The 25909-nt window shown below is 47.6% G+C and overlaps 1 protein-coding gene and 1 non-coding gene across 3 annotated transcripts in view; both read left to right on the top strand.

The window, feature by feature from the left end:
• Positions 1-24989, top strand: part of LOC135808778 (DNA topoisomerase 3-like) — a 33883-nt gene extending 8894 nt beyond the window's left edge. For both annotated transcript variants that reach the window (XM_065322006.1, XM_065322007.1), the window contains 27 exons: positions 929-969; positions 1510-1558; positions 1849-1894; positions 3978-4032; positions 5131-5205; positions 5886-5968; positions 6464-6561; positions 6857-6969; positions 7737-7796; positions 8460-8639; positions 9186-9264; positions 9699-9812; positions 10263-10332; positions 14264-14292; positions 14563-14621; positions 16149-16215; positions 16599-16767; positions 17400-17499; positions 18457-18533; positions 18908-19008; positions 19659-20378; positions 21181-21312; positions 22211-22235; positions 22514-22621; positions 23407-23618; positions 23649-23852; positions 24172-24989. In XM_065322006.1, the coding sequence (XP_065178078.1) occupies positions 929-969; positions 1510-1558; positions 1849-1894; positions 3978-4032; positions 5131-5205; positions 5886-5968; positions 6464-6561; positions 6857-6969; positions 7737-7796; positions 8460-8639; positions 9186-9264; positions 9699-9812; positions 10263-10332; positions 14264-14292; positions 14563-14621; positions 16149-16215; positions 16599-16767; positions 17400-17499; positions 18457-18533; positions 18908-19008; positions 19659-20378; positions 21181-21312; positions 22211-22235; positions 22514-22621; positions 23407-23618; positions 23649-23852; positions 24172-24215 (3110 nt within the window). In that variant the 3' untranslated portion in view covers positions 24216-24989. The remainder of the gene's footprint in view (positions 1-928; positions 970-1509; positions 1559-1848; positions 1895-3977; positions 4033-5130; positions 5206-5885; positions 5969-6463; positions 6562-6856; positions 6970-7736; positions 7797-8459; positions 8640-9185; positions 9265-9698; positions 9813-10262; positions 10333-14263; positions 14293-14562; positions 14622-16148; positions 16216-16598; positions 16768-17399; positions 17500-18456; positions 18534-18907; positions 19009-19658; positions 20379-21180; positions 21313-22210; positions 22236-22513; positions 22622-23406; positions 23619-23648; positions 23853-24171) is intronic.
• Positions 10545-10616, top strand: Trnah-gug (transfer RNA histidin (anticodon GUG)). The gene has a single exon. It is a non-coding gene; the product is annotated as a tRNA-His (tRNA).
• Positions 24990-25909: the final 920 nt, after the last annotated feature.

The following is a 25909-nucleotide window of genomic DNA, read 5'->3' as shown; positions in this document are numbered from 1 at the left end:
GTACTCATGCGCTGAAGCACCACGATCTCTCATACCAACACACCTGGTTTGGCTTGATTCCGAATCTAAGTAGGATCCGTGAATTGTGGACGCACTAACTTCACTTCAATCTGAAAGTTAGTTTCCAAGCATAGGGAAAGTGTGCTTTTTTATTTGACGTGAACGTGAGCGCGTGTAGCTGTGTACCCAAGTGAACACGTCACACGGGTTGCACGTTTTGTATTATGTCCAGCATAGCACGCTGCGTTCATTTCAGAGGGAGGGAGGGGTCCGAGTACGAAATGAACGCTGTTAGTTTCAGGAACGACAAAAAGCTTTTGCGACTACCCCTTAAAGTCTGGTGCCAAAGAACTGGGGGTTCAGAGTCATGGCCTAGGCCGTTCTAAATTCTTCATCTAAAAATCTCTATACATGGCTGAGCCACCATGTACAGGCAGGTATCATGTGACTGGCAAATTTCTAGCCTGTTCTTTCTTCGGCACATCGTTCTTCAGTGCCCGTCCGTACTGTATTTTGCATTTTGCTCAGCAACATGTACACAACACAGAGGAAAAAAATGCTCCGCGCAATGTCAAATACACACAGGTAGACCCGTACGCGAGTGAGGCACTTCCCTTGTGTGGCTGGACCTTGGGCTTTTTCAATTTTCACTCACACACACACATGCACGCACACACACATGTCTGCCTGACGTGTCTGATACACATCTGAATCTCTCTCTCTCTCTCTCTCTCTCTCTCTCTCTCTCTCTCTCTCTCTCTCTCTCTCTCTCTCTCTCTCTCTCTCTCTCTCTCTCTCTCTCTCTCTCTCTCTCTCTCTCTCTCTCTCTCTCTCTCTCTCTCTCTCTCTCTCTCTCTTTCTATTTCCATCTGTTTTCCTGTTTGTATCTGCTTGGCCTATCCACTTTTCTTCTGTGCATTTCTGGCAGGCCCGTGTCAATTTCCAACTCTTGGATTCGTTGTTGACAGGGTGAGTGGTGCTGAAATGCCCATTAGTGCCCCGTGGCAAATATTTACTGAGCTGCAATTCTGTTGGTTTACAGTACAAGCCAGTATCGCATTGCGTACGAAGAACACACACGCACACACACACAATACACATACACATACACACACATACATACACACACACGCACACGCACATGTAGTAACAGTGTGTATCGGTTATAGTGTGGTCGTGTAAAAGAATATACTGCCTTCAAGAATGAACTGTCATATTTTCGTAATCATAACATTTTTCGAGGGAACATTGCATGTGATAATTATGTCACACTTGATTTATCGTGTGTAAGAAATATTGGAAATACTGAAGGAATAAAAGCCGTTTTCGACACCCACGCCATCTCCGATACCTACTGTACTGGATAGCAGTGCACAGCCAAGCAAGCTCTGTTACCATGGTTACTGTGTGTACCGCATTGTACATTGCTGTAGACTACCTCAACGTACTTTGCAGTGAACTTTGTTTTTGTGACCATTTCCCTTTCTGCATTCGTTTTCTTCTGCGTAGTACAAGCAAGTGCAGGCATTCATACCAGAAGGTTTCTTCAAGCTAAAAGGTGAGAGGTTTTTGTTGGTTTCTGTCATGGAAGGGGATCGGTGCATGCATGTGTCACTTTAAAACCCATCCGGGCACATACACATGTATGCACACAAGCCCAGTGCAGCGCTGCATCTGCATCTCAGTTCCGGGACGTTACTCTTTTGAAGTATATTCATGGGGTTGGATTTATTTTCCATTGCTAGCACTGTAGATGCGTGCGTTGCGTCCCAGCCCCTGTGTGTGCCTTTGCTCATCTGTTTGTCTCGTGTGGCCTGCTCCATTCTGTCCCGCCACCGTGCGTTGCAGTGACATACGAGACTGAAGGAGGGCGCATGGAGTTTGCCTGGAAGCGGTAAGTAGATCAGTAGATTGGGTAAATTAAGCTGACTGATCAGTGTACCCGTTGCTCACACACTATCTGGATACTACTGTCAATATACAAAATTTCGGCAGCTATTATTTCGGCTATATTCGGCACCGACCCAAAGTGCCGAAAATAAAACACAGATGAAATTGTTCACATCGGCTTTGGTGATGTACTAAACCCGTGCCGAAAATAAATACTTGCTGATATGTCAAAAACCGTGAGATGCCGAAATTTTGTATTATTATTAATTTTAGTATTATCACATGGCACGTGATTGTTGCCCGTACTCCAGCGAATCAGCACCTTTCGCGCCGCGGGCAATAATATGCGATATTGCCCGCAAAAAAATAGTTTATTTCAGTGATCGCGTGACTACGACGACTCTGTAGACTGTACGACTCTACGACGAGTCGCAGTGTAGCATTGAGACGAAGATGGAGATGGACATCCCGGCAATGGACATGGCCTCGGACGTCTGCCGTGTGGTGCTTGCAGGGATCATTTGTTCAGTCATGTTGGCAGCCTGACCGTCGGTAAGCTTGTGGATAAGATTCAGTTCTGCTCGAAGTGGTACTGTGATCACAAACAATTATTTGAAATAACACAAATTCAACTCAGCGTCGTGCGTTTTCAAATCCTCGCAAAGTCACTGCCTGTGTGTGGTCTTCATGTGCCACGCAAAACTCTTACCAGGCTCATCTGTCCTCTGCCTTCACCTTTGCTTGAACAACAAACACAACAATTCAGGAATGTTTTGCAATGAAAAATACAGCTATATCTGGAGCTGAAAAAAAGAAGAAAAATTGTCCTCAGAATTACACACCAGGGAGTCGACAAATCCTTGCACTTGTTGCAGTACTGTATTTGACAACTTCCTGATACACATGTAAACATGAAGAAACTCTTTGTGGTAGCACTCTTAATTTTTCAACTGAAATTATGATTCTGCTGTATTTTATTGTCGTTGCCATGTCTATTGCTATGACGATGCGGTGCCGGCACTTTTTTTCTGTCTCCGTCTTTCAGTACTGTATACTCTCTGATGGCCCGTAGCAGACCTTTTGTTAGGGTGTAGGAGAAATATCTTCATTTTTCCTGTTTTGATAATGATAGCACATCAATATACATTGTGGTCATAATGTGTTGGCATTTGGGCTAATTTCAACAGCAGCCCAATGGTCTGCTCTGTGGGCCATGTGATAAATTTGTTATCGCATGGTTGCTGCGGGCCTTATGGCATATTATTGCCCCTCGAGGTTAGCCCTCGGGCCTACGGCCCTCGGGCTAACCTCTCGGGGCAATAATATGCCATAAGGCCCTTGCAACCATGCGATAACATATACTTATTTACAGTATTGTTGATAAATATGGTGGTAAAGACACACCTGGCAATATGGTGGTAAAAACACGCCTGCCCACACACGCTCTCTAGGCTGCAAAGTTCTGGCACAGAGCTCTCCTTCTCACCACCACCACCATCAGTTTGCGCCTGGCGCCTGGTCGATGCATGGTTGGTGGTATCCGGTATAGCAGGCTGGTACATCAAGTAGCGCATGGCACATAGAAGATGACACAGCAACGACATAGCTCGATTGCGACGTACGTTCGTCCCCGCTGGACTCATCAGGCAATCTTCTTCTTGGATGTCTTCATACGGAGCTTGACTCGGGAGAATGAAGTTGAAGACACCACTGCAGCTGTACTTATGGTTGATAAATATGGTGGTAAAGACACACCTGGCGATATGGCGGTAAAAACACGCCTGCCCACACACGCTCTCTATTTACAGTATGCCAAAATAGTAACACGCAATGCTAGTACATGGCAAGTAAATGGAAGGAATGGTCATTGTGACGGGTGGGTGGGTGTTTGGGGGGTATGCGTGAGTGTGTGTATATATCACTGAATGCTTCTCGTGACGAAAGTGCAAGCATTGGACACTATGCTGAGATGCACAAGATGTTCGTAAAGAGCCTGAAGTGTGTCCTTTTTTATGAGTATTATTGGACACTATCTGTCTGTTGGTCTTTGCCCTGTGTGCTTGTGTATGTGTCTGCGTTTTTGGCAGTTTTCGTGTCTTCCATCGCTTGCCGGCGGAAATCATCCTGGGACTCTGTCAGGAGGTAAGATATTATCTGTATGGTATAGCTATCTGTATGGTATAGCTATCTGTATGGTATAGCTATCTGTATGGTATAGCTATCTGTATGGTATAGCTATCTGTATGGTATAGCTATCTGTATGGTATAGCTATCTGTATGGTATAGCTATCTGTATGGTATAGCTATCTGTATGGTATAGCTATCTGTATGGTATAGCTATCTGTATGGTATAGCTATCTGTATGGTATAGCTATCTGTATGGTATAGCTATCTGTATGGTATAGCTATCTGTATGGTATAGCTATCTGTATGGTATAGCTATCTGTATGGTATAGCTATCTGTATGGTATAGCTATCTGTATGGTATAGCTATCTGTATGGTATAGCTATCTGTATGGTATAGCTATCTGTATGGTATAGCTATCTGTATGGTATAGCTATCTGTATGGTATAGCTATCTGTATGGTATAGCTATCTGTATGGTATAGCTATCTGTGTGGTATAGCTATCTGTATGGTATAGCTATCTGTATGGTATAGCTATCTGTATGGTATAGCTTTAGTGACTTGGGCAACTAGGGTTAACCTGTGGGATGACATTGTGTGCATCAAGTGCATGAGCTGTTGTCAGGTCTACAGTACAACTGTCGGAGTGTCTCGGGGAAGGTAATTTCAGCGCACGTTGGAAGGCTGTTGGTTTGCACATGAGAGATGTGCTGGAGTTACATGTAGGTATGAGGTCGTCGAGTGTCTCGGTGCTCCATCAGTTTGGTGTCTAGCTGCCGCAGAACAGACTGTCACCACCAGGACTCGAACCAGGGGCCTTTGCTTGAGGCCAGCGATCGTCTAACCAGTGAGCTATGGTGTAGCTGTAAATTAAATGCATCGTGATTTTTTGAAACTTTGCTGCCGTACACCCTATCTACGGCTGCCCACTCTTGATGGTTGTGAAAGTAATTAGTTGTGCAATATTCCTGTCAGCTCTGTAGCTACTGTGGTAGTGAAGGTCATCTTTGTGTGTGTGTGTGTGTGTGTGTGTGTGTGTGTGTGTGTGTGTGTGTGTGTGTGTGTGTGTGTGTGTGTGTGTGTGTGTGTGTTCCCTGCCATGCTGAATGTGCAGCAACCCACAGCCAAAGTGACATCGGTGCGTGGGTCCAATACGACCAAGTACCGGCCAGTAGCTCTGGATACAGTGGTGAGTACACTACGCAGTACTATGCAGTACAGTAAAACCTGGTTTAAGCAACCACCCCACTGTGCAAGCAAAAGCGGTCGTTCTCAGCCAGGTGGTCTTTAGAGCCAGGTCCCACATGTGTCTGTGTAGAACTGTCGGTGCATGGAAAAACGGTCATTAAGAGCAGGTGGTCGCTAAACCCAGAGGTCGCTTACACCAGGTTTTACTCTCCTCCCTGGGGGTGCAGTGCGCTCTACATGTACCAGTAATTCAATACATGTACTTCATTATTCAACTTAAACTTGAACCTCTCAGGGTACACTGTGATGCCATACATACGTAAGACTTCTTATCCAGAGTATTGAACCCAGAACTGTGCATCTGAATATTCAGTACACCCCATGGATATGGGATATCCCCTGTACCACATCTTTGTACGTGAAGTACTAGTGTGATAATTGTACTTGTGTGACCTGGACTCACCTATACCAGTGTAGATGTGTATGTGACTGCAGCCGTATACCGTATTTTTCCGGAGTATAAGCCGCACTTTAAACGCCTGTAGTTCACCTCCAGTGCGGTTTGTACTCCGGAAAATACGGTACATGTGCATGTACATGTACCGCGACTGGTAGATCTATCCGTGATCTAAGCTAATGTTTCTGCTGTTTTCGTGCCAATTACACATTCTGCTTGGGTAGGAATTTGAGAAGCTGGCATCACGCAAGCTGCGTATCAACGCCAAGGAGGCCATGCGCGTGGCTGAGAAGCTCTACACTTCAGGGTGAGATTGCCTGAGGTCTCTATGTACATGTATGATACACTACTAGTGCACTGCTACTACTAGGAGACGATTCCGATTTTGTGACTGCAGCAGCAATGCAGCATTCATGGCTCAGCCTTGGTGTTCAGTGTTGCATATCCTCGAGAGTACATAACCACCTCGGGCTGGGGGATCGTCGAGTTACACACTCTTGGTTATGTACTCCTCTCCCCTCCCCTCCCCTCCCCCCCCCCCCCCCCCGGCCTGTTCTATTCTATTTGTGAGGTCAGATTTGGGTTGCCACAACTGCAGTACGTTTAGTGACACTACATTGGACATGGCTCGTGTTCTTATTGTTATGGCTAGGATGATTTTGTGCTATACATTCGAGAGAGACTGAGTCTTTTTACATGCTGTGCAGATATGGTTGATTATTTGTGTTTGTAACTTTGTGTTGTTCTGTACCTGAAGTTGAAGAGGAGTGCTGACGCTGTTTTTGATGTTTGCTTGTGTCAGGTTCATCAGCTATCCCCGTACCGAGACAAACATCTTTCCAAAGTCACTCAACCTGACGCCTCTTGTGGAAATGCAGACGCAGGATCACCAGTGGGGAGGTACAGGCCCTGTGCTGCGTGCGTGTATGTGTGTGCGTGTGCAAGTATTACCTTCACTGGGGCATGGGGTACCAGTAAATGCAGTTTGATCCCGGGACGGATACCCTGATGCCGTCAATCCTTTTTCTGCACCTTGTCCTCACACACTTACTGACCGCATCTGGCATGTGATACAACTAGAGGATTGAGTGTGGAATGAAGAGCCTTTCCCCGTGCACACATAACTGAAATGCTCACTGTGCAATGCAGCACTGGTATCTACTCCTCTGTTTCTTTTTCTCGTTTTTGTGCTTAGAGTTTGCGCAGCGCATCCTCAATGTATACGGCGGCCCTAATGCGCGCAACGGTCGCAAGTCTGACAACGCCCATCCTCCCATTCACCCAACCAAGTTCACCAACACTTTGGCAGTACGTCGTTGTAATGTTCTAGCCTGGTCCTCACTACGTGTGGGTGTGTGGCTCTACTGGTGGTTGCGCACACCCGCCTGCACAGCAACACACCCACACCTAGTTGGTATAAGTGCACCCACAAACCAAACTACCGTAAACGTCCGTAAATAAGTACCTGCCCAAAATAAATAGTAAATACCCCTTCATTCTTTTGACTCCTTCTGCTGAAGTCAAGTTAGGTCTGATAAACATACTGCCCGAAATAAGTACCGGTGCGCTTCACACATGCAGCGTGTAGCATGTACATGTATATCTACTTGAAAGATGACTTCTCTACTGCATACAAGTCAGGTCCGAAAGTTAGTTCGTGCCCGAAAGTTGGTACCTGCCCGAAAGTTAGTACGGGCGTGACCACTAAATTCGAAAGCTTTGCACAAACCTTGACAGGCATACTTTGCGCCGATTTGATAAAGTTTATCAAATGCCACAGACTGAAGAGCAGAACGTATTTTGGTCTCCTAGGAAACTATTACTAGTAAGTAGTTTCCTAGGGACCAAAAGATGTTCTGTTCTTCAGTCTGACTTCAGTTTGGTACATGTACATCGTGTGTGCTTGTCTATACTGTGCATGTCCAGAGTTCATGAGAACCAAGCAAGACTTAGTGCAACAGTGTGATAGGATTTGTGAAGATCAGCTGTGTTGGATTTTAGCTGTTACTCTTCTGTCCTTTGGCTGGTTTTGGTTATATTGTGCTGCCTGCTGTGTGCTGTGTGCTGTGCTGCAGGGCAATGAAAAGACGGTGTATGAGTTTGTGGTGCGTCACTTCCTGGCATGCGTGTCAAAGGTACTTGCATGTATGTCTGTCATTTCTCGCATGTACCAAGTGACTTCTTCAAAATTCCTATATCTCACCCATGCACACACACCAACGTGTGCCCCCTCCCCATTTAGCCCCAATTTTAGAGTACTGACGTCCTGAGCTTTCCATAGATACCTAATTCGATAGGGGTTCCAAAACAATGTTGGCCTGACCTTAGTACTTCGGAAGTACACAGAGTTGCTTCCTTCACTCCGTTGCATTCAGATTCAGATATTGCACTACTACGAATAAGAACATCAGCATTGCCCTTACTTTAATAGTCTCTCTTGCACTGTTTAGCAGTGTTACATAGGAATTAATGTGTTGTCATGTCGTTGTACTCGTAGTCATAAGGCAGGGCACTGGACAGAGAGGCACAGCATGTAGTGTGCATATTGGTGTGCATGGTGGTGTGTATGGTGGTGTGTATGGTGGTGTGTATGGTTGTGTGTATGTTGAACTAGAATACTTCTACTAACCATGGCACGTTTTAGTACTTAAGTACAGCACAAGTGTGCTTACTTATTCTGCCTTGAGGTTCTTGGCAAGTCACCACTGTGCCACTATGCCACAGATCACAGATCCCGTCTTTTAGCAATACGCATACATATGTCGGCTTGTATGCTGTTTTTGCGTATGCATTTGTAGGACGCACAAGGACATGAGACCAACGTCGAGATTGAGATCGCCGAGGAGAAGTTCACAGCGAAGGGTCTGGAGATTCTGCAGCGGCACTTCCTTGACGTTTACCCGTACGAGCGGTGGAGTGATCGAATCATGCCGCAGCACTTTGAAGTCAACGACACCTTTCAGCCGACCAGCATAGACGTACGTTATACTTTGTTATTACTCTTTGGTGTACATGTACATGATTGTAGTCGCTTCAATTAGTGAATATTGCGTAGAACGGCGCTCCAGTGACAATCACCCTGCTCGAAATGCCACACTGCTTCTGCAACAGCACACCCAGCATTGTCCCTTGTGAGCACAGGATGCTAACTAGACAGCGGAGCTCCGAAAGTGGGTCGACGTTCTCGAACTGTCGTTATCCAAGTTGTCGTTAGATCCACACATATTTGTATACACAGTATCATAGAATTGTGGGCATGAAGGAATGTCGCCATCAGCGAAATGTTGTTACAGAGGCAGTATGTCGTTCTTTCCCATATTCACTGTATATGGCCGTGTCCACAGTACACGGCAAAGGTGGTGACGGTGTCGTCTCTGTGGTGTTTTCTGCGGTCAATGTAAACCTGCATACCAGCCTGTTTCTTGACCATGCCGCCCCTCCCATCCGTTTGCTTTTGTTGTGTGTGTGTGTGCGCGTGTGTGTGTGTGTGTGTGTGCGTGCGTGTGTGTGTGTGTGTGTTTTAGCTGATCGAGGGTGAGACAAGTGCACCGCCGTTGCTGAAGGAAGCTGACTTGATCGCTCTTATGGACAAACACGGCATCGGTCAGTGATGAAGAATTAGCTCAGAGCTTTTAAAACTGCTTTAACGTTAGTATTAAGAACACGGAAACCCCACGCCATCACCGGCGCACGTTGTCTCTTTTGCTGCACAAATTCGTAATTTCAATCTAATTTTGCAGCAAAGAGGCCACTTGGATTGGTGATGGTGTGGGGTTTTCCTTGCTTATAAAGTGGCTGCAGTGGAACTTGCACACATTAATAATGTTAGTATTCCGTAGGTACCTGTGCTGTTGTAGTACTGTGCACACGTTATCACACATTCATTATGCACCGTTGCTGTGTAGGATACTCGTCTCATCCTTAGCCAAGGACGAATGCTAGTCGACGTGAGTACTCGCTTTGACGAAAGGATATTTGCTCATCCAAGTCAGCTTGTTCTGTCTCTCCTTCTTCCATCTTATGTTGTTCTGTTCTAGGCACTGATGCAACCCACGCTGAGCACATTGAGACAATCAAGAACCGGCTCTATGTGGGTGTCCAGCCAGATGGCTCATTTGTTCCTGGAGAACTTGGCATGGGTCTTGTCGATGGTACGTTACCGGCTTTCTTTTAAGACCATAGTCTTTCTTGCAGTGAGTGTGTACTGTGTAATGCAGTAAAGCTCCCCGAACGCGGGCACTCCCGTCTGCTGGGCACTTTTCTGATCCTTCTAGAGTCACTAAACTTAGCTTTTCGACAACAACAACAACAAAAAACGGCACAAAAAATGCTGTGATAGACCTGGTGTCGGAGCATAGGTCAAAGGAACAACAGCCCATAAAGCACTGAGTGTTGATAGGCTAGCCGTGAAGCTTAAAGAATCACTACTGCAGCCATCTCCTGTTGTGATTCCAATTCGGTGTGCATGGCCGACTGTCCTTGCTCTCTCTCGGTAGTCTTCACGACTCTTCTCTGTTGTGCTTGGGTTATTTTTATCACGTGTTGAACTAACTGTTAGTGTTGTTACTTTTTCACTTCCTTCTCTTATGGTATGCTTCCAGGTTATGACAGCATGGGCTTTCAGATGTCCAAGCCAGACCTGCGGGCTGAGCTCGAGTCCGATCTGAAATCGTATGTTATCGCATGCTATCTGTAGTCTGTAGTCTTGATGCAGCAGGTTGCTGGCACGGCACTGCTTGTTCTGTGTGTTTAGTCTTTTTGTGATGACAGCTGCACACTCTTGGGAGCTATACTCTTGTTTGTACGCTTTGTCGTACAGGTACATTGGTAACTCTCTCATAACCTCCGGTGTTTTCACCTAGGATCGTGTGCCTCTGTAGCATGCTGTGATCGTCTAGTGGTTAGGACCCTACGTTGTGGCCGTAGTAACCCAGGTTCGAATCCTGGTCACAGCACACTTTTTCCCTTTTTTCATCATAACCCGAGCTACAGAGGAGCACTGCACTTCCGTTTGTTTCATGCTGTTAGAAAAGGTACGTGAGAACACGAGTTTTCAGCTCAAATTATAATTAGACACCCTTAGCATACAACGGTAGTGCTATTTATTTTTTACAGTACTCGTACCTTGATCACCCACGTAGCGTTGAAGCTGTAGCGTAAAACCGTTATGGGGGCTGATTTATCGTTGTCACAAACGGTACGTTTTTGGCCAAATAGTGCGTAGTGCGCACTATGAAATCCAGTCGTATCACTCAAGTCCGCGCCGGGCGTTGCACAGCTCTAGACCTACGAACACTGGGCTACGAAATGATGCTAGGCGCAAACTGAGTGACGCGACTGGATTTCATTGAGCAGCACTGTACATCTACCAGGCTCAGAGATCATTGAGGAGGGAACACATGTTTGGGACCTTTTGGTACATTGCTGCATGACACCAGTAAGGCTGTACCATCACTGTGCACACCAGGCTAAGGGTTTGAAACTTTGAATACCGTCTACTCGTGATGAGTTGCGCCCTTTTTTGCAATCCGGACACCATAATAATAATAATAATACTAGGATGCGTAGTACGGCATATACGGGTTTTATTGTCTTAATGAAAAGGTGTGGGGGGGGGGGAGCCACCTCTGAGCAAATATTGAAACAAACAATAGCAATTATTATTATTATTATACGCACGTCCGCGTTTACGTCAACAGTAAGTCCACGTATTCGCATGTGCCAGAAGACAGGCAGAGTGGGCAGGGAGGAAAACAAAAATAAACAAGAGTACAAAATAAATGTAAGACAGCAGGCGACAGGCACATAACTCATGTTCGATGATAGGTGCTCAATGCACGGGATCTATTCGAAAGATCAAAAAAATAAAACAAGAATAACAGACAACGACGATAGGTTTGTAGCTCATGGTCGATGATAAGTGCTAAATGCACGGGGTCTGTACAATGCCTCTGTCCCATCCGTTAGCAATAATAATACTAATAAGCATGGGGATGTGCTACACTGTCTCTACAGCTGCTGGATGGCTTCCTCTGCTACTACTGCGAGAGAGGATCACCGCAGGATCGAAGGTTGCGGGCACCACGAATACACATGATGCTCGACCTCAGGAGAGCCAAACTGAGGCGGCACCTAGCTCAGGCCATGACTACGCTGTACGGCTCACAGGTCTTCTCAGCTGTCAAGGTGGCGATGCGTATGTAGAGGGCAGAGCTGCAGTGGTGACCCATGTCTCCAGTAGTAGAGAAAACTGCTGGCACAAATGAGGCATGTTCGATGTCCCGAACCCGTAGCTCATACTTTTCGCCGCTACTCCTTTTTCTGGCGGACGTAGGCCAAGGCAAGTGAGGCGGTACGATTTGAGGACGCATGATGGTCAAATACTCTTACTGTCCTACATCTATGGCAGTGCGCTCAAATCGACCAGCCCAAATGCTGTTGACGGCTATGTGCAGCTGGGTCTGCTCATCGGCGATAGCAGTGCGGTGGGCAAAGTGTTCCCCAATGACATGTTGGAAGCCAGGCTCAATGGCTACATTGGTAATGACCTTCTTCAGGAGGCTTGCTGTGATGTCTCTCAGCTTTTTTTTGGCTGTGGCCATTAGGCTGGTGCATTCAAATTTTCCCAATCTGGAGCAGGCATTTGTTCGCTCTCTAATCGAGAAAGACACGCCACATTCAAATTCTTGCCTTCCTCTGCATGATCTGGCTTTGCAAGCAGAACGGACTTTGCCGGGTTTGGGAGATTGCCAAACTGCGGACCCTTGCAAGTACTCGTAAAACCGTCCCACTAGCAGCGGACGCTTGCAACCTTGCCACCAGCACCATGCAGCAGCATCGGCATACAGTGCCTGGGTGGACCCCTCCGTAGCAACAGCGAGATTGAGCGGAAGGACAGCGATGGCATACAGTGGCATGGCAATGGGGTCATCATGGTCATCTTGCTTGGTTCTTTCGCTGGAAAACAGGGATTCACCGCCAACAAAGAGATGAGATGGGTCGCGGTAGCAGTCCATAGCAATCTGAGCCAGGGCTGGACAAAGGTGCTGGATATTGCGTAGGCAAACCTCTCTGTTGATGCTGTTGAAAGCATTCGTTGCATCACCAAGAGGTGTGTACTCGCGATCGCTGTTGTCGAACACTTCACGCATGGCATGGATGGCGGATTCAATGCCACATTCTTGCCCAGCACGCAGTTGCGAGCTGCCTGCTGCTTCCTGGATGTCGCTGACGACGATGGACAGTATAGCCTTTCCAACAATCCACCGCAGTACTTCGCCAACTCCTATTGGTCGAACCCCAGGTCGCTTGTCAAGTGGGATCAGCCGACTGGCCACATACGCACCCAGGGATGCAGGGTCGACGTGGCTACTTGCAAGACGGCGTGCACAGTTGGCAATGTCATGGGGGGGGTGCCTGCAGCACCTTGTGGAGTAGCTGCTTGCTGCCATTGCATCACCCGCATGGCCAAGCCGACTGGCATCTGCTGCACCATCTGCTGAAAGGCTTCAGCAGACTGGAGAACTGGTGGAGTTGCAACTGCTGCTGCTGCTGCTGGCGTTGCTGCTGCCGCTGCTGCTCTGGATGTGCGGGCCAGGTCCCTTCTTTCAGACGAGGTTGACGTTGCAGTCGTAGTGCGCCGAGTCACCTCAGAATGCCATGCAGCCATAGCCTTGTCGTAGTTGAAGTCGGCGACGGCAGGAACGTCATCGCGACCAAATCCACCGCCGCTCGTCTTCCTTTGGAAATGCGTCTTGCACAAAGCGCATGACATGGATAGACTGGCATGGTCGTAGTCCAGCCAGGTCGACCTTTCTTCCAAGAGTCTTGGAAAGCGTGAGTTCTTTTTCTCTTCGCTGCGGGCTCCATCGTCCAAATCACCAGTCGGCTGAAAACTAAACTAACTTACTTGCAACTGTGTCAAAAGCTATAGCCAACGTAACGTTAGTTACGCTTTTGACTGCCTGCCCCATCGACTTTGAATGTCCTGACTTCCTGCTCGCCGCTGGCCAGATCGCGCTCGGACCTGTTGACCCCAGACCAGTTGACCCTAGCCGAGTTTCTGTCGCTCATAGACTGTAGTGTAGTGTAGTGTGTAGATCAGGGTGTAGACCTACGGTTGCGCTAGATTAATTTGCAACAGATAGATGGGGTCTGCGAGTCGTAAAGTACCGGTATTTTAGGAATCCTCTGTCAGTTTGAGACATTTTTCGGCCGGGTCAGACTGGACCCGGTGTTATCTGTTCAGCCAGGTCGTGCAGTTCCCCAGCCGGGCGCGTGACCCGGCTCTCCAGCAGGCCCTGTGATGGCATCCGGGTGAGGAGGTGTGGACTCTGGGTGCTTCATCTTCAGGGCCTCCCGAACAGTGCAGCCATTGAATTGGCCATCCAACTGAAGGACACCTCCACTTGGTCCATCTGACGGAAGCTGCATGGCTCCTCCTGCCACAGGATGCGTATTGCGTACGTCACGTACTCGTCACGCATATTTTGTCGCCAAGATTGAGGGCAAAACTAATCAGACTCTATTGTCAAGAGTACTATTGGTTATGTAGGGTTCTTATGTTGTTTTGTTTTGTCATGTTCCCTTTCTTTTCATTCAGAATTTGTGAGAGGCGAAAGCAGAAGAATGGTAAGAGACATGGTGTTCTCTCTGAAAACATGTGATTAGTAGTCTCTGCTTACTGTTTGTCCTGTTTGATATCTCTAACTTACAACCATGTCCCGTGCTGATATTATAGCAGTATTTCGACAGATACATGTCTTCTTCTGAATGATGCTTTGGCTGTTCGATGTGCCCTGCTTACCCTCTTCCGCCCTGAGTTTGACTAACTGGCCTTGTGCGAGTGTGGGCGTTGTACACTGATGTGTGGTGATGTGTGGTGTTGTTTCTCTTGTTTAGATGTTGTCAGGGATATGCTGCAGAGGTACCGCCATGTCTTTGAACAGGCATTAGCGCAGGTATGGTGACTGGTCCTGGATACTCAATCTGTGCCGTATGGTGACTGGTCATATTATACTCAATCTGTGCTATATGGTGACTGGCCGTGTCAGCAGTTTATGTGTAATTGTGAATGCTATCTAGTCTACCAGTAATGGGCAGTGCCATGCTATGGAGGAGTTGACGTTCTCTGCACAATGCTGAGATCTTCGAACCAAGTCTTGCCCTCTCAGTTGGACTTACAAGTATCTGCTCCGTGCAGTGACCTCACTCAAACGGGCAATAACATGATTCAGTGGCGGGCACACTTTGCTGAACTTGCTGTTGATGCAGCAGCTTACTGCTTAGCCTGGTTGGGAAGTTCACCCTAAATGAAAACTTCAGAACTTGTGAAAATGCATTGATTCCAATTGTGAAGGTCCCGGGTCGATCGGAGCAGCCTTTCCGGAGTTTCAACAGCTGGAAGTTTTCACAAAATTTGGTGACTTCATGGTAACGTCATTAACCCTTTTCGTGCTAATGACGTCCATAGACATCATGCACGCTATACGCTAGAGGACTAATGACGTCTATAGACGTCATTATACTTATTTGCACAGTATATTGCAGGGCATAGATCAGGGTGCAAACTTCCATAACTCCGTTCGAAATAGGTCCATTGCGACAATCGATACACAGCTGGAAAGGTCTTGAGGGGGAGGGGAGAGAGGGAGGGGGTGAGAGGGAGGGATCTAGAGAGAGAGATGAATCAGATGTGTACTACAATTGAAGTCGAGGGCACTACCTAATAGATAAGCCAAGCTTAGTGACTTCAAAGTGGAGCACTTTTTGTTCAAGTGTGTGGGCGCTGGTTCCACAGGATAGCTCCAGCATGACTGATACGCTTAGCTGAGGATGCAGTGGTGTGCACAGGAATGATGAGCAGGTTGCTGCTCCCTCCTCATGTTGAGGGAGAGGGACTACGGGTAAAAAAAGCATTCGAACAGAGTTCTTGAAGACGTATGGCACCTTACCGGTATCCCGACTGGAAAAAAAGGTCACGCAAGAAGGTCGTTGTTGTAGAGAAACAAGAAAGAAATTGGTTATTCCCCCATCCACTTCCAAAGTGTCTCTCTGTGACCTCCCAGATCTAGCCTATTCTATTCATTTTTAGGGTGAGCTTCCCCTTTAAAGAAAGGCACACAATGACAAGATGGGTGTATCTGTAGAGTGGTGTATAGCTTGTCTAGGGCACTAGGACACTAGGGCACTAGGGCACTAGGACACTAGGGTACTAGGGCACTAGGACACTAGGGCACTAGGACACTAGGGCACTAGGACACTAGGGCACTAGGACACTAGGGTACTAGGACACTAGGGTACTAGGGCACTAGAACTTCCTTGCATTGCCTGTACGTTTATCACTTTAGTTTACTGCATTGGAGACTACTTTGCTATGAAAAATCGGCTATGGGATCATTCTGTGGCGATTCCTAATTGTGCGTAGAATTTAGTAGCATTATGTTGTTAGCATCATGCTGGAACATTGCTGTCTCTGGCCTTTGCAGAAGAATCTTCTGGAGAACGCTCTCTCAGTGTACTTTGGAGACCCGACTAACCAACCTCCGCCACCTGGTATGTTATATACATGCTGTTGAAGTCTTCAATTTGTACAACCTCATTACATCTTAAATATAGCACATGGACTGAGAGTGGATGTGTGTGTGTGTGTCTGTGTCTCTGGCTGTGTCTCTGTCTGTGTGTGTGTGTGTATGTGTGTGTGTCTGTGTCCACGTCTGTGTGCATGCACATGTGTGTGTGTGTGTGTGTTTGTGTGTGTGTCTGTGTGTACGTGTGTGTATACGTGTGCCTCGGATGTGTATGCGTGCATGTCACTTGTGATTGTGCTTGTGCATGTGTGTATGGTTGTAAGGCTAGTAAGTTCTCTGCTGTTCGTATTACGATTTTAGTTTGAAAAATTAAAATATGTGGCTCATGGCTCATGGGGTGTCTTGCAGGTGGTGGAGGTCCAGGAGGTCCAGGTGGTGGTGGTGGTGGAGGGTTTGACGGCGGCGGTGGTGGTGGTGGCGGTGGTTTGCACCCTAATCCTAATGCAGGAGAGCCGGCTGGGCCGTGTCCACAGTGCGGTGTTGGGCAGATGTGCATCCGTGAGAAAAAAGCTGGAGGGTAAGTGTGTGCGTGTGCGTGTGTGTGTGTGTGTGTGTGTGTGTGTGTGTGTGTGTGTGTGTGTGTTCATATGTTGCGGGTTCAATTCCCGACGATTATGGTCGCACACGTCTTTCTTCTCTTTCTCAGACTCTTCCTGACTTTTTTCATTCTCCTGGGTGGTTACCAACAGCCAGTGTATGCCGGAGTATGTGGTGTGGTGTGTGTAGAAAAAAAGAAAAGAAAAAAATGGAAAAATGAAAAATAGGGATTCACTGGCCAGAAAAAGTCACTTCAAACAGCTGTGTGGTGGATACCAGGCTAAAAATAGTGGCGGTCAATTCATCAGCCTTGCAAGCTGTTGAATGGTGTAATCCCAGCACAAGTTGCTATGTCTAACATAGCTGTTCGCTATCATCGCTTCCGCGATGGGCATGAGGTCTGAGGTGTGTGTGTGTGTCTGGTTTATGTATAAGTAAGACCATTGCTAATTTTGGCTTATGTCCCCCCTCCCAAGTACATGTACTGATGAACGCTGGTCGAGTGGATGAGGCAGAAAACCAGAATATGTGTAGCTGTCAGCATATCACTCAGAGTAGCCCACCATCAACGTATGTGTGTGTGCTGTTTGCTGCTGTTGCTATGCTATTCAGATTCATGATAGGCTGCAACTGTTACCCTGGTTGTAGAGCCTCGATATTCTTCCCGGAGATCGTCACTGGGCTCACAGCGGCAAAGAAGAAATGCGATCAGGTGAGCTAAGTTACTTGGCATGTAATGAAGTTTTGCTGTCAGCGATGGCAGTGCTGCTGCTGCTGATGTTTCTACTATCTTTGCCCTGGTCATATGCATGTTGGGGGGGGGGGGGGCATGTATGTGTGACAGTGTGTGTGTGGGGGGGGGGGGGGGGATTTCATACTGGATGCGGTCGCTCTCCTCCGTTGCAGGTGACAAGTACCGTATTTTCCGGAGTATAAGCCGCACTGGAGTACTAGTATACATGTACTAGTGTAAACCGCACCCAGTTTTTAGTCACGAAATGCAGACATCAGACACCCTTAGCAAACAACGGTAACGCTATTTTTTACGGTACTCGTACCTTGATCACCCAAATAGCGTTGAAGCTGCAGCGTATAAACGTTATGGGGGCTGATTTATCGTTGTGACCAACGGTACGTGTTTTGGCCAAATATTGCATAGTCCGTACGCATTTCACCTTGTATCGCGTATATGGTGACAAAAGTGGTTGTACCGCGCGAAATCAAAGCTATTCTCGTGGCAACAGCGTACTAAAAATAGCGTGCATCTTGCTAAAGGTCCAAACCAAATCACGGTATTTTCCCCCTTACGATAATACCGTTACAACATAACGTTTTTTGCTAAGGGTGTCTATCTACCCGGTGTATCGCCGTCTACATGTATTTCACCATCGTAGCGTAAGCCGCACCGACTCGTTTTGGGTTATCAACTTCCGTCAGGAGTTATATGAACAACAAAGTCTAGACTAGACAGGAGTTGTAGTAGTGTAATTGCCTAGTGCTAGCTACTTGACGATGACCATGGTCGTCGCCTTGAGCTTATCATTAGTGCGAGGATGTGGTGTGGTGTGGTGTGATGTGCTGTGTTCTGATGTGATGTGATGTGATGTGTTGTGTTGTGATGTGTTGTGATGTGGTGTGTTGTGTTATGTTCTGATTGTGTTGTGTGCAGTGTAAACCTCCTGGTGCTGTATTCAAGGTGAAGGTGAAGTTCAAGAGAGGTGGTGCACCAACTGGATTGAAGCAGGGGTGAGCACGAAAATTGGGTTCATTCCCCTTCCCCTGAGTATATCCGCCATTCCTTCCCCTCCTTCCCCCGGATGTATTTTACCCCTCCATGGACAATGGGAGCAACTGAACATGGCAACCTTTTTTTAATGTAATATCACCATTCATTGACCTCTTTCTCTCTGCACCAACTTTGAAAGTACATTGTACTCCCGAGCAGTGTATACTACTGCCCTTGCAGTGTGTGATCCGAAAGACCCTTCACCCTTCAACTCCCCACCCTCACCTAAGGAAAACATGTCCAATGTTCTGTATCGGTGATCTTATTACTGTGAGCCAGTGATTTCGGCAGCTCTCATGAGTGACTTTTGGGTGGTTTTGTGTTTTCTTCGTAGTTATGAAGGCTGCTACCGAGGCTGCGATGCAATGTTTGCCTCGGCACTCAAGCTGACTGATCGAATGCGCAATTTGTCGAGGTCCCGTCCTGCCACTACAGGTTTGTTGACTGGGTACTGTGTGTGTGTTTGTACGTGTATATGTACGGATGACCGCGATTGGTCCATATGTTGTAGTCTTTTGGACGCTAAATCGACTGGTTTTGGTCCGAAAAGGCTGCGATGCAGCGTTCGGCCCTTATTCCCAATCAAAGACGGGTGAGTAAGCGGTCACGTGCTCATGCGTACACCAGTCACCTGGTCACCGTGCCCGCAGGCTACAACTTTTACAGCGTTCCTGTCACTCGAGTTGAACCTTGGTGTGAAAATTGTAGCCTGCAGGCATGGTGGCCAGGCGACTGGTGTACGCACGAGCGCGTGACCGCTTACTCACCCGTGTTCGATTGGGAATAAGGGCCGAACGCTGCATCGCAGCCTTTCCGGACCAAAACCAGTCGACTCATCGTCCAAAAGACTACATGTAGTGCATGGGCCAGCATCGGTTGATGAGTAGTGATAGTGGCTTAGCAGAGGTTGATGAGTAGTGATAGTGGCTTAGCAGAGGTTGATGAGTAGTGATAGTGGCTTAGCAGAGGTTGATGAGTAGTGATAGTGGCTTAGCAGAGGTGGCATTGCCTGCTTGCTTTGGTTGTGCGTTTTAAGGCATTCTTGCCTGAATTGTTGCTGCCATGATTCCTGTATTGTTTCTTAGGAGGTGCCGCTAGCAGTGTGTCGGCCGGATCCAGGCCGCCGGCACCAGCTCAATCTCTGGCGAGTAGCACAGCAGCTGCCAACACACATAGTGCAAACAGCAGAGAGCACCCACGATCTAGCAACGTGAGTGGTGGCACCTTCTCATCGAGCTCATCTGCTACACGCGGTGGTGGTGGTAGTGGTGGCGCCGGCGGCGGCAGCCATGTTTCCAGCTCAGCTGCCGGTAGGTCAGCTCAAGGTGCTTCTGCTGCTGGCAGCGGTGCACAACGTCACATTAGCGCTTTCTCTAATGACAACCAGTCGCATGTCTTTGATCACGGCGCCGCCACGACGTCATCACACCACTCTATGACGTCATCATCACATCATTCCTACTCTGCCGGGCATCATCAATCTTCGGCCCGCCCAGCGCAATCGAGCAGCTCAAATGGCGCTTACAACCCGCCATCACATAACCCGTACTCCAGCACTACAGCAGCAGGTGGACAGCACTCATTGTCGTCAACAGCAAGAGGTCAGCAGGGCGAATCCAACCAGTCTAACTCATTTGGTGGTGATGGCTTTGAAGGACTAGACGAAGAGATGTTGCTGGAGGGAATTGGTGACTTTGGTGATGATGGCACTACGTCCACTGGAGCGGGTGAGGCACCCGTAGTGCTGTGCCGCTGTGAACAACGGGCGGTTGTCAAGACTGTGCGTAAAGAAGGCCCCAATCAAGGTCAGTGGCGGCAGTGCAGTAGTGACGGGTATGTGTTTGTATGTGTGCATGTACATGACGGTTGATTAGCATGTCGTCCTGGCCTGTGTATGCTGAGTGTACCCTGGGTCTTGCTGGCTATGTGCACCCCGAAGTTGTCATGAGTTTTCTAATGTATGAATGTGGTCACACACTGTACAGTGTACATGCCATCCAGGCGTGTTACTTCTTTGCACTTCAAGTTAGTTTCACAGCCCATCGCCAGCCTTTTTAGAAGCACATGTACAGTGATTTGTGCCTTCAGTTGCGCTGAAAAGTGAAAATACAGGACTTCTGCATAGGAAAGTACTGATCCCTGATATTTTTGGCTGCTTTTCGGACGTTTCCTTTTTCGGACCGGTTTTCGGAAGAGCCCTCAAAAATCGGACGGTTTGGCAGCACTGTATGTGTGTACCCTGGGTCTTACTGCACTAAACTTAGTACTGCTGATTCTGTCTAGTACTGCAGTTGCGCTCACTGAAATCCGACCCACAGTGCAAAGCTGGCACTCTCACCTGGCACGGCCCTTGATGCCCTGGAAGTGGCACGAATGCGGCAGGACCGACGTACACATGTACACATACAGTGATGTAACCGGAACTGGTCCAGGGCACCAGCGTTGCACTTTGGATTGGATTTCAGTGAGCGCAACTGTACTACATGTACTAGTGCTACAAGTAGTACCCAGCAGAGAACACGGTCTAGCCTGTGTACTCACTGTGTGACACTTCTTGTGCAGCTTTTTGTGAGTTTTCTGCACCGTGCCCTTTGCTGTTGCTCTCAGGTCGGGAGTTCTACGGCTGCCCCAAGCCGTACAAGGAAGGTTGTGACTTCTTTCAATGGGCCGATGATACTGCTACCAGTGGTGGAGGTGGAGGTGGTTTCGGAGGAGGAGGTGGTGGTCGAGGCAATGGCAGTAAGTCTCGTGGAACCTTACGGAATAGCCGGCTTCTAGTGGTGTGCAGCTATTCAGAACTTCAAATCAGAAGTGGTATGCTTTGTGATCATGTCTACCGGTACTCTCTAATCTTGGTGACACTGTGTGTATGCTCGGTCTTCATGAACACATCACCGTCAGCATGCTTGTACGTTTCTAGGGTATGCTGTGGGGTGAGGTGTTTCTGACACCCCGGTGTGTCACTGGCTGGATGGTTAGGTCTTTGATGAGTGTGATCACTGCCAGGCTAGCGGTATGCCGAGACAGTGCACTTTGAATGCACTGTCTCAGCACTTACGGTATTTGCCAAAAAAATCCGGCCAATGCTACATGCATCATAGTCGACTACCATGTGCAGTATTGGCCGGATTTTTTTTACGAGTATCGTACATCCCAGGTGTGCATTATATTGAGGATGTGAAATGTGCAGATTTTTTTCCATCAACCATCACACCATAACTGCGCTCTGCAGCCGACCTCGACACGTTGCTGTATGAAGGAATTCAGTATCAATGGATGTGTTGCCGGCTTTGCTGGTGGTGTGCTGTAGCAATGTGTCGAGGTCGGCTGGAAAGTGCAGTTATAGTGTGGTGGTTGATGGAAAAATCTGTACAGGGCCGAATGCTGCTGCTTACCCCTTTATATGAAATGTGCGATAGAAATATACCGTGCGTGGTTCGAATTTGGCCAAACAGAGTGATGTGTGTGTGTGGGCGGGGGGGGGGGGGGGGCGGGGGGGGGGGGGGGGTACACACATAACATTACTACCACTACAGTGAGTATGAATGTGTTCTTGGCGTATGAATGTAATGGCTTGTTGTTCTTGCTTTGTCTCTGTGTTTGTCTGGTGAACTCACCATTTGCCAATTCATAACAGCTGGTACATCGTACGAATCTCGCCGGTAAGTACCAGTACAGCTGGGGTTTTTTTAATCTACAAGAGATGGTTTCTTGGTGCACATGTGTTTGGCCTTCAATGGTTCATAGGGCTGTGGTGTCGCCGCTTGTGCTTCTAACTAAGTTCTAAGTACTCTTGTATGTGGTATTCGGCACCAGAATATACCCAGCCTTGACACTGGGAATTATTTGTGGGTATGCAATGTGTTGGTATTAGTTGGTATTCAATGTGGACTGTGTGCCGTTATGCTGTTGTGTTGTTCTCTATTCGGGTTTCTTCCAGGTCAAGTGATGGTGTTTCCGGATACTCCAATCAAGCCGGCGGTGGTGGCAGCGGTGGTGGTGATGGTGGTGGTACTGTACGATGCAATTGTGACTTGGCGTGTGCCCAGTAAGTCAATGTGTGAGGTTTACTATGCGTATGCACTGGCAATACATGCTGGTAATTGGAGGAGTTTGTGTGTTGTGTGCGTGTTGTGTGTGTGTGTTGTGTGTGTGTGTCTCCTAGCTCTTCTTTCATTCTCCTGGGTGGTTACCAACAGCCAGTGTATGCCGGAGTATGTGGTGTGGCATGTGGGTGTATAAAAAAGAAGAAAAATGAAAAAATGAAAAATAGGGATTCACTGGCCAGAAAAAGCCACTTCAATCAGCTGTGTGGTGGATACCAGGCTAAAATTAGTGGCGGTCAATTCACCAGCCTTGCAAGCTGTTGAATGGTGTAATCCCAGCACAAGTTGCTATGTCTAACATAGCTGTTCGCTATCATCGCTTCCGCGACGCGCAGGTCTGAGGTGTGGGTGTCTGTGTTGGTGTCTGCGCGTGACCGTGTCTGTGTCCATGTCTGTGTATGTGTGTCTGGAGGAGATAGGTCACCTCGCTCCCGATGACTGTTCTCGAGTGCCGAAGTAGATGGTGTTTGGCCATCTGCCATCCGCCCAGTCTTTCTGTTGGCCTCATTTTGGGTGGTGTGACATTGTTGCAGAAGATATCGGCAGCGTCAGAACTTGACTCGTGACGCCTGATTCTGCTGGTGACTTGAACACTCTGGGAAATGCTATCATCTCTAGATGGACCCAGTGTATTGTCGTGTGTGTGTGTGTGTCCGTGTGTGTGTCTGTGTCTGTGTCTGTGTCTGTGTCTGTGTGTGTGTGTGCGTGCATGCGTGTTTGTCTGCAGGTATGCAGTGAGGAAGGAAGGTCCAAACCAGGGTCGCCTGTTCTACAAGTGCGGCAAGGCACAGCGGGAGAGCCAGTGCTCGTTCTTCAAGTGGGTCGACGAAGTCACTACGGACGGTGCATCCTCTACCTCCAACTCTGCAGCAACATCCGCTGGTGGTTTTGGCAGTAGCAGCACAAGAGGATGGGGAGGTGGAGGTGGAGGTGGAGGAGGTGGAGGTGGAGGAGGTGGAGGTGGAGGAGGTCAAACAAACACTTCATCTGGTTACAACAGTGCTCCGGGTATGCTGGGTGCTCCTGGTCGCGGTCAGAAGAGAGCATACGCTATGCAATCATCAACAGGTGATGATGGGTATGCTGGTGCCGGAGGTGGTGCTGGTACCGGTGCTGGTGCTGGCACTGCCAAGAAACGCAAGCCACCAGCGTGCAGTGTGTGCCGAAAGCCAGGTAAGCGCTGTATTCAAACTCTGCCGACAGCACCGTAGTTGAGACTTACAAGTACTGTCTGAAGTCTACTTGCAAGTAACTATGTACAATACCTGATGATCGTGATTTGATGTGAGCCTCTGAGTGGCAGCACAGCATTCTACTGTTCTGTGTAGAAAGCGCTGGCTTACATGTGCATCTGGGAGTCGTAGCATGCGTTGGGTATTCCATCATTATGGTGAAATTGAGAAACTGAGTATCTCATCATTGTACAGTGTACAAGTACTATATGTGGTGTAGTGACTGTTGGCATCTTTTTGTGTGTGATTACGGCCTGCAGGACACACCAAACGCTCCTGTCCCATGGTCAAGCAGTATTCATGATTGTCAGCTAGGCGGTACAGGTGTGATCGCATTCCACCATTGCACAACGGTACGCATGCTGTCATCCAGCGCTAGTTGCTATGATGATGATGTCACACCGCTCTGTCTAGCGGATTGCCTACACTGCTAAGTTTGTACCATACCCAGGGTGTGTCACTTTTTAGAATGTGTTTGTCGTACTTCTATAGCCACGTGCCATTCCTCAAGGTACCAAATATTCACTTTTATACTGCAGTCAAGTACTGGCAATATTCCTAGTTCACATCGGTTTTTTGTCTTGTAATACGTTGCTGCACTCCCCCATCTGGCCCTACGGCACCTTTGATTGATCCTCATGTAAGTGGTTATAACATATCCAGCAGGCTGGTCCATGGTATCATTTGCACACAACTCCCCCTGTTCCATGTGGCTTTCTCCGCGAAACTGGAATCTACGGCGCCTTGATAGTAAAGACCCACTGTCCCTTTCAGAAGGTCACACAGCTCCAGCTCTTTCGAACTTTTGCATGCGCGTGTGTGTGTGTGTGTCCGTGCGTGCGTGTCCGTGTGTGTGTACATGTAACTTGTTATGCGCCAGCTCAGCCCTATTCAATATTCCAGTTATTGAGCACACGGCGGTCTTTCGTGGTGCTCCCTGCCCTCTTCTGCTGTGCAGACACTCACTGTAATTTATTCAAAAAGCCTTCTTCTCCGACTCGTATTGCAGATCTTTTGCCCTGCTCAAGCAGATTCCCAGAAAAGGAACATTTAAAAAACGTGACGCTTCGGTCTTAGTGGCATGCACAAAGAATGGAATGTGAACAACGGGAGAGTGTTGTTACTTGTTGACTTCTTGGCAACGTCACTTTCAACCTCTATACTTCTACAGTACTACGTGTACTAACTGTTAAGAAGAGTAAAAGCTCCCAGGCAGCTTATTTTGACTATTTTCTCTTGCTAGTGGGAGTAGCACTGCAGCACTAACTTACACAGTGAGTTTTTTTATCGCAACAAGGGTGGATCTATTCTCATAGTGGAGAGGTTCGGCATTTCAAATGCTAATACCTAATGTCCTTAGGAGGTTGTTAGTACTTGTTACTTGTTAGCATTGAGGGTGTCAGCAGTTTCTTCCGAGTTGAAACAAAGCAGTTGTGAGGCTCCGTGTGAAGATATCCAGCTCTGATCAGGCTAGAGGTCTTTACATCAGCATCTTTTCATGTCATCACTTGAGACTGATGCTTTGCAAAAAAAAAAATAATAATAATAATAATAATTTTAATATGGCAATAAGTAGGACGAGCTGAAGCGACATGTGGACTACTTTATTAACAATGTAAGCGATGGAGACGATGCAAGAAACAACCTAAAGGGTAAGGAAAAATACATGTAAGAAGAAAAAGGGCAATGGAAAAAAAAAGATGATTCGAACAAGTTTTCGTACAACACTCTTCAGGAATCACCGTTGTACTAAAGAACAAAATGAGAACAAAGGAAATAATATAGCAATCAAGGTAGGGTGACACGATACAATGACAGCACTAGAATATCGAGGTGCGATTTCTCACAAAAGTGTGCAGAAAACAAGGGTATACAAGTAAGAACTAAGCGTGACAAGTGTGTATCAGCAACAAAAAACAAAAAAAAGTGAGAACGAATGATAATAATAACAATAATAAACAAGAAGGTGACAAAACACATTTAGGCACAAGTGGCAAC

The sequence above is a fragment of the Sycon ciliatum genome, chromosome 2 (genome assembly GCF_964019385.1).
Source record: "Sycon ciliatum chromosome 2, ocSycCili1.1, whole genome shotgun sequence".
NCBI lineage: Eukaryota > Metazoa > Porifera > Calcarea > Leucosolenida > Sycettidae > Sycon > Sycon ciliatum.
The sequence above is the reverse complement of the archived record's forward strand: the minus strand, read 5'-3'. Positions and strand labels throughout refer to the sequence as shown.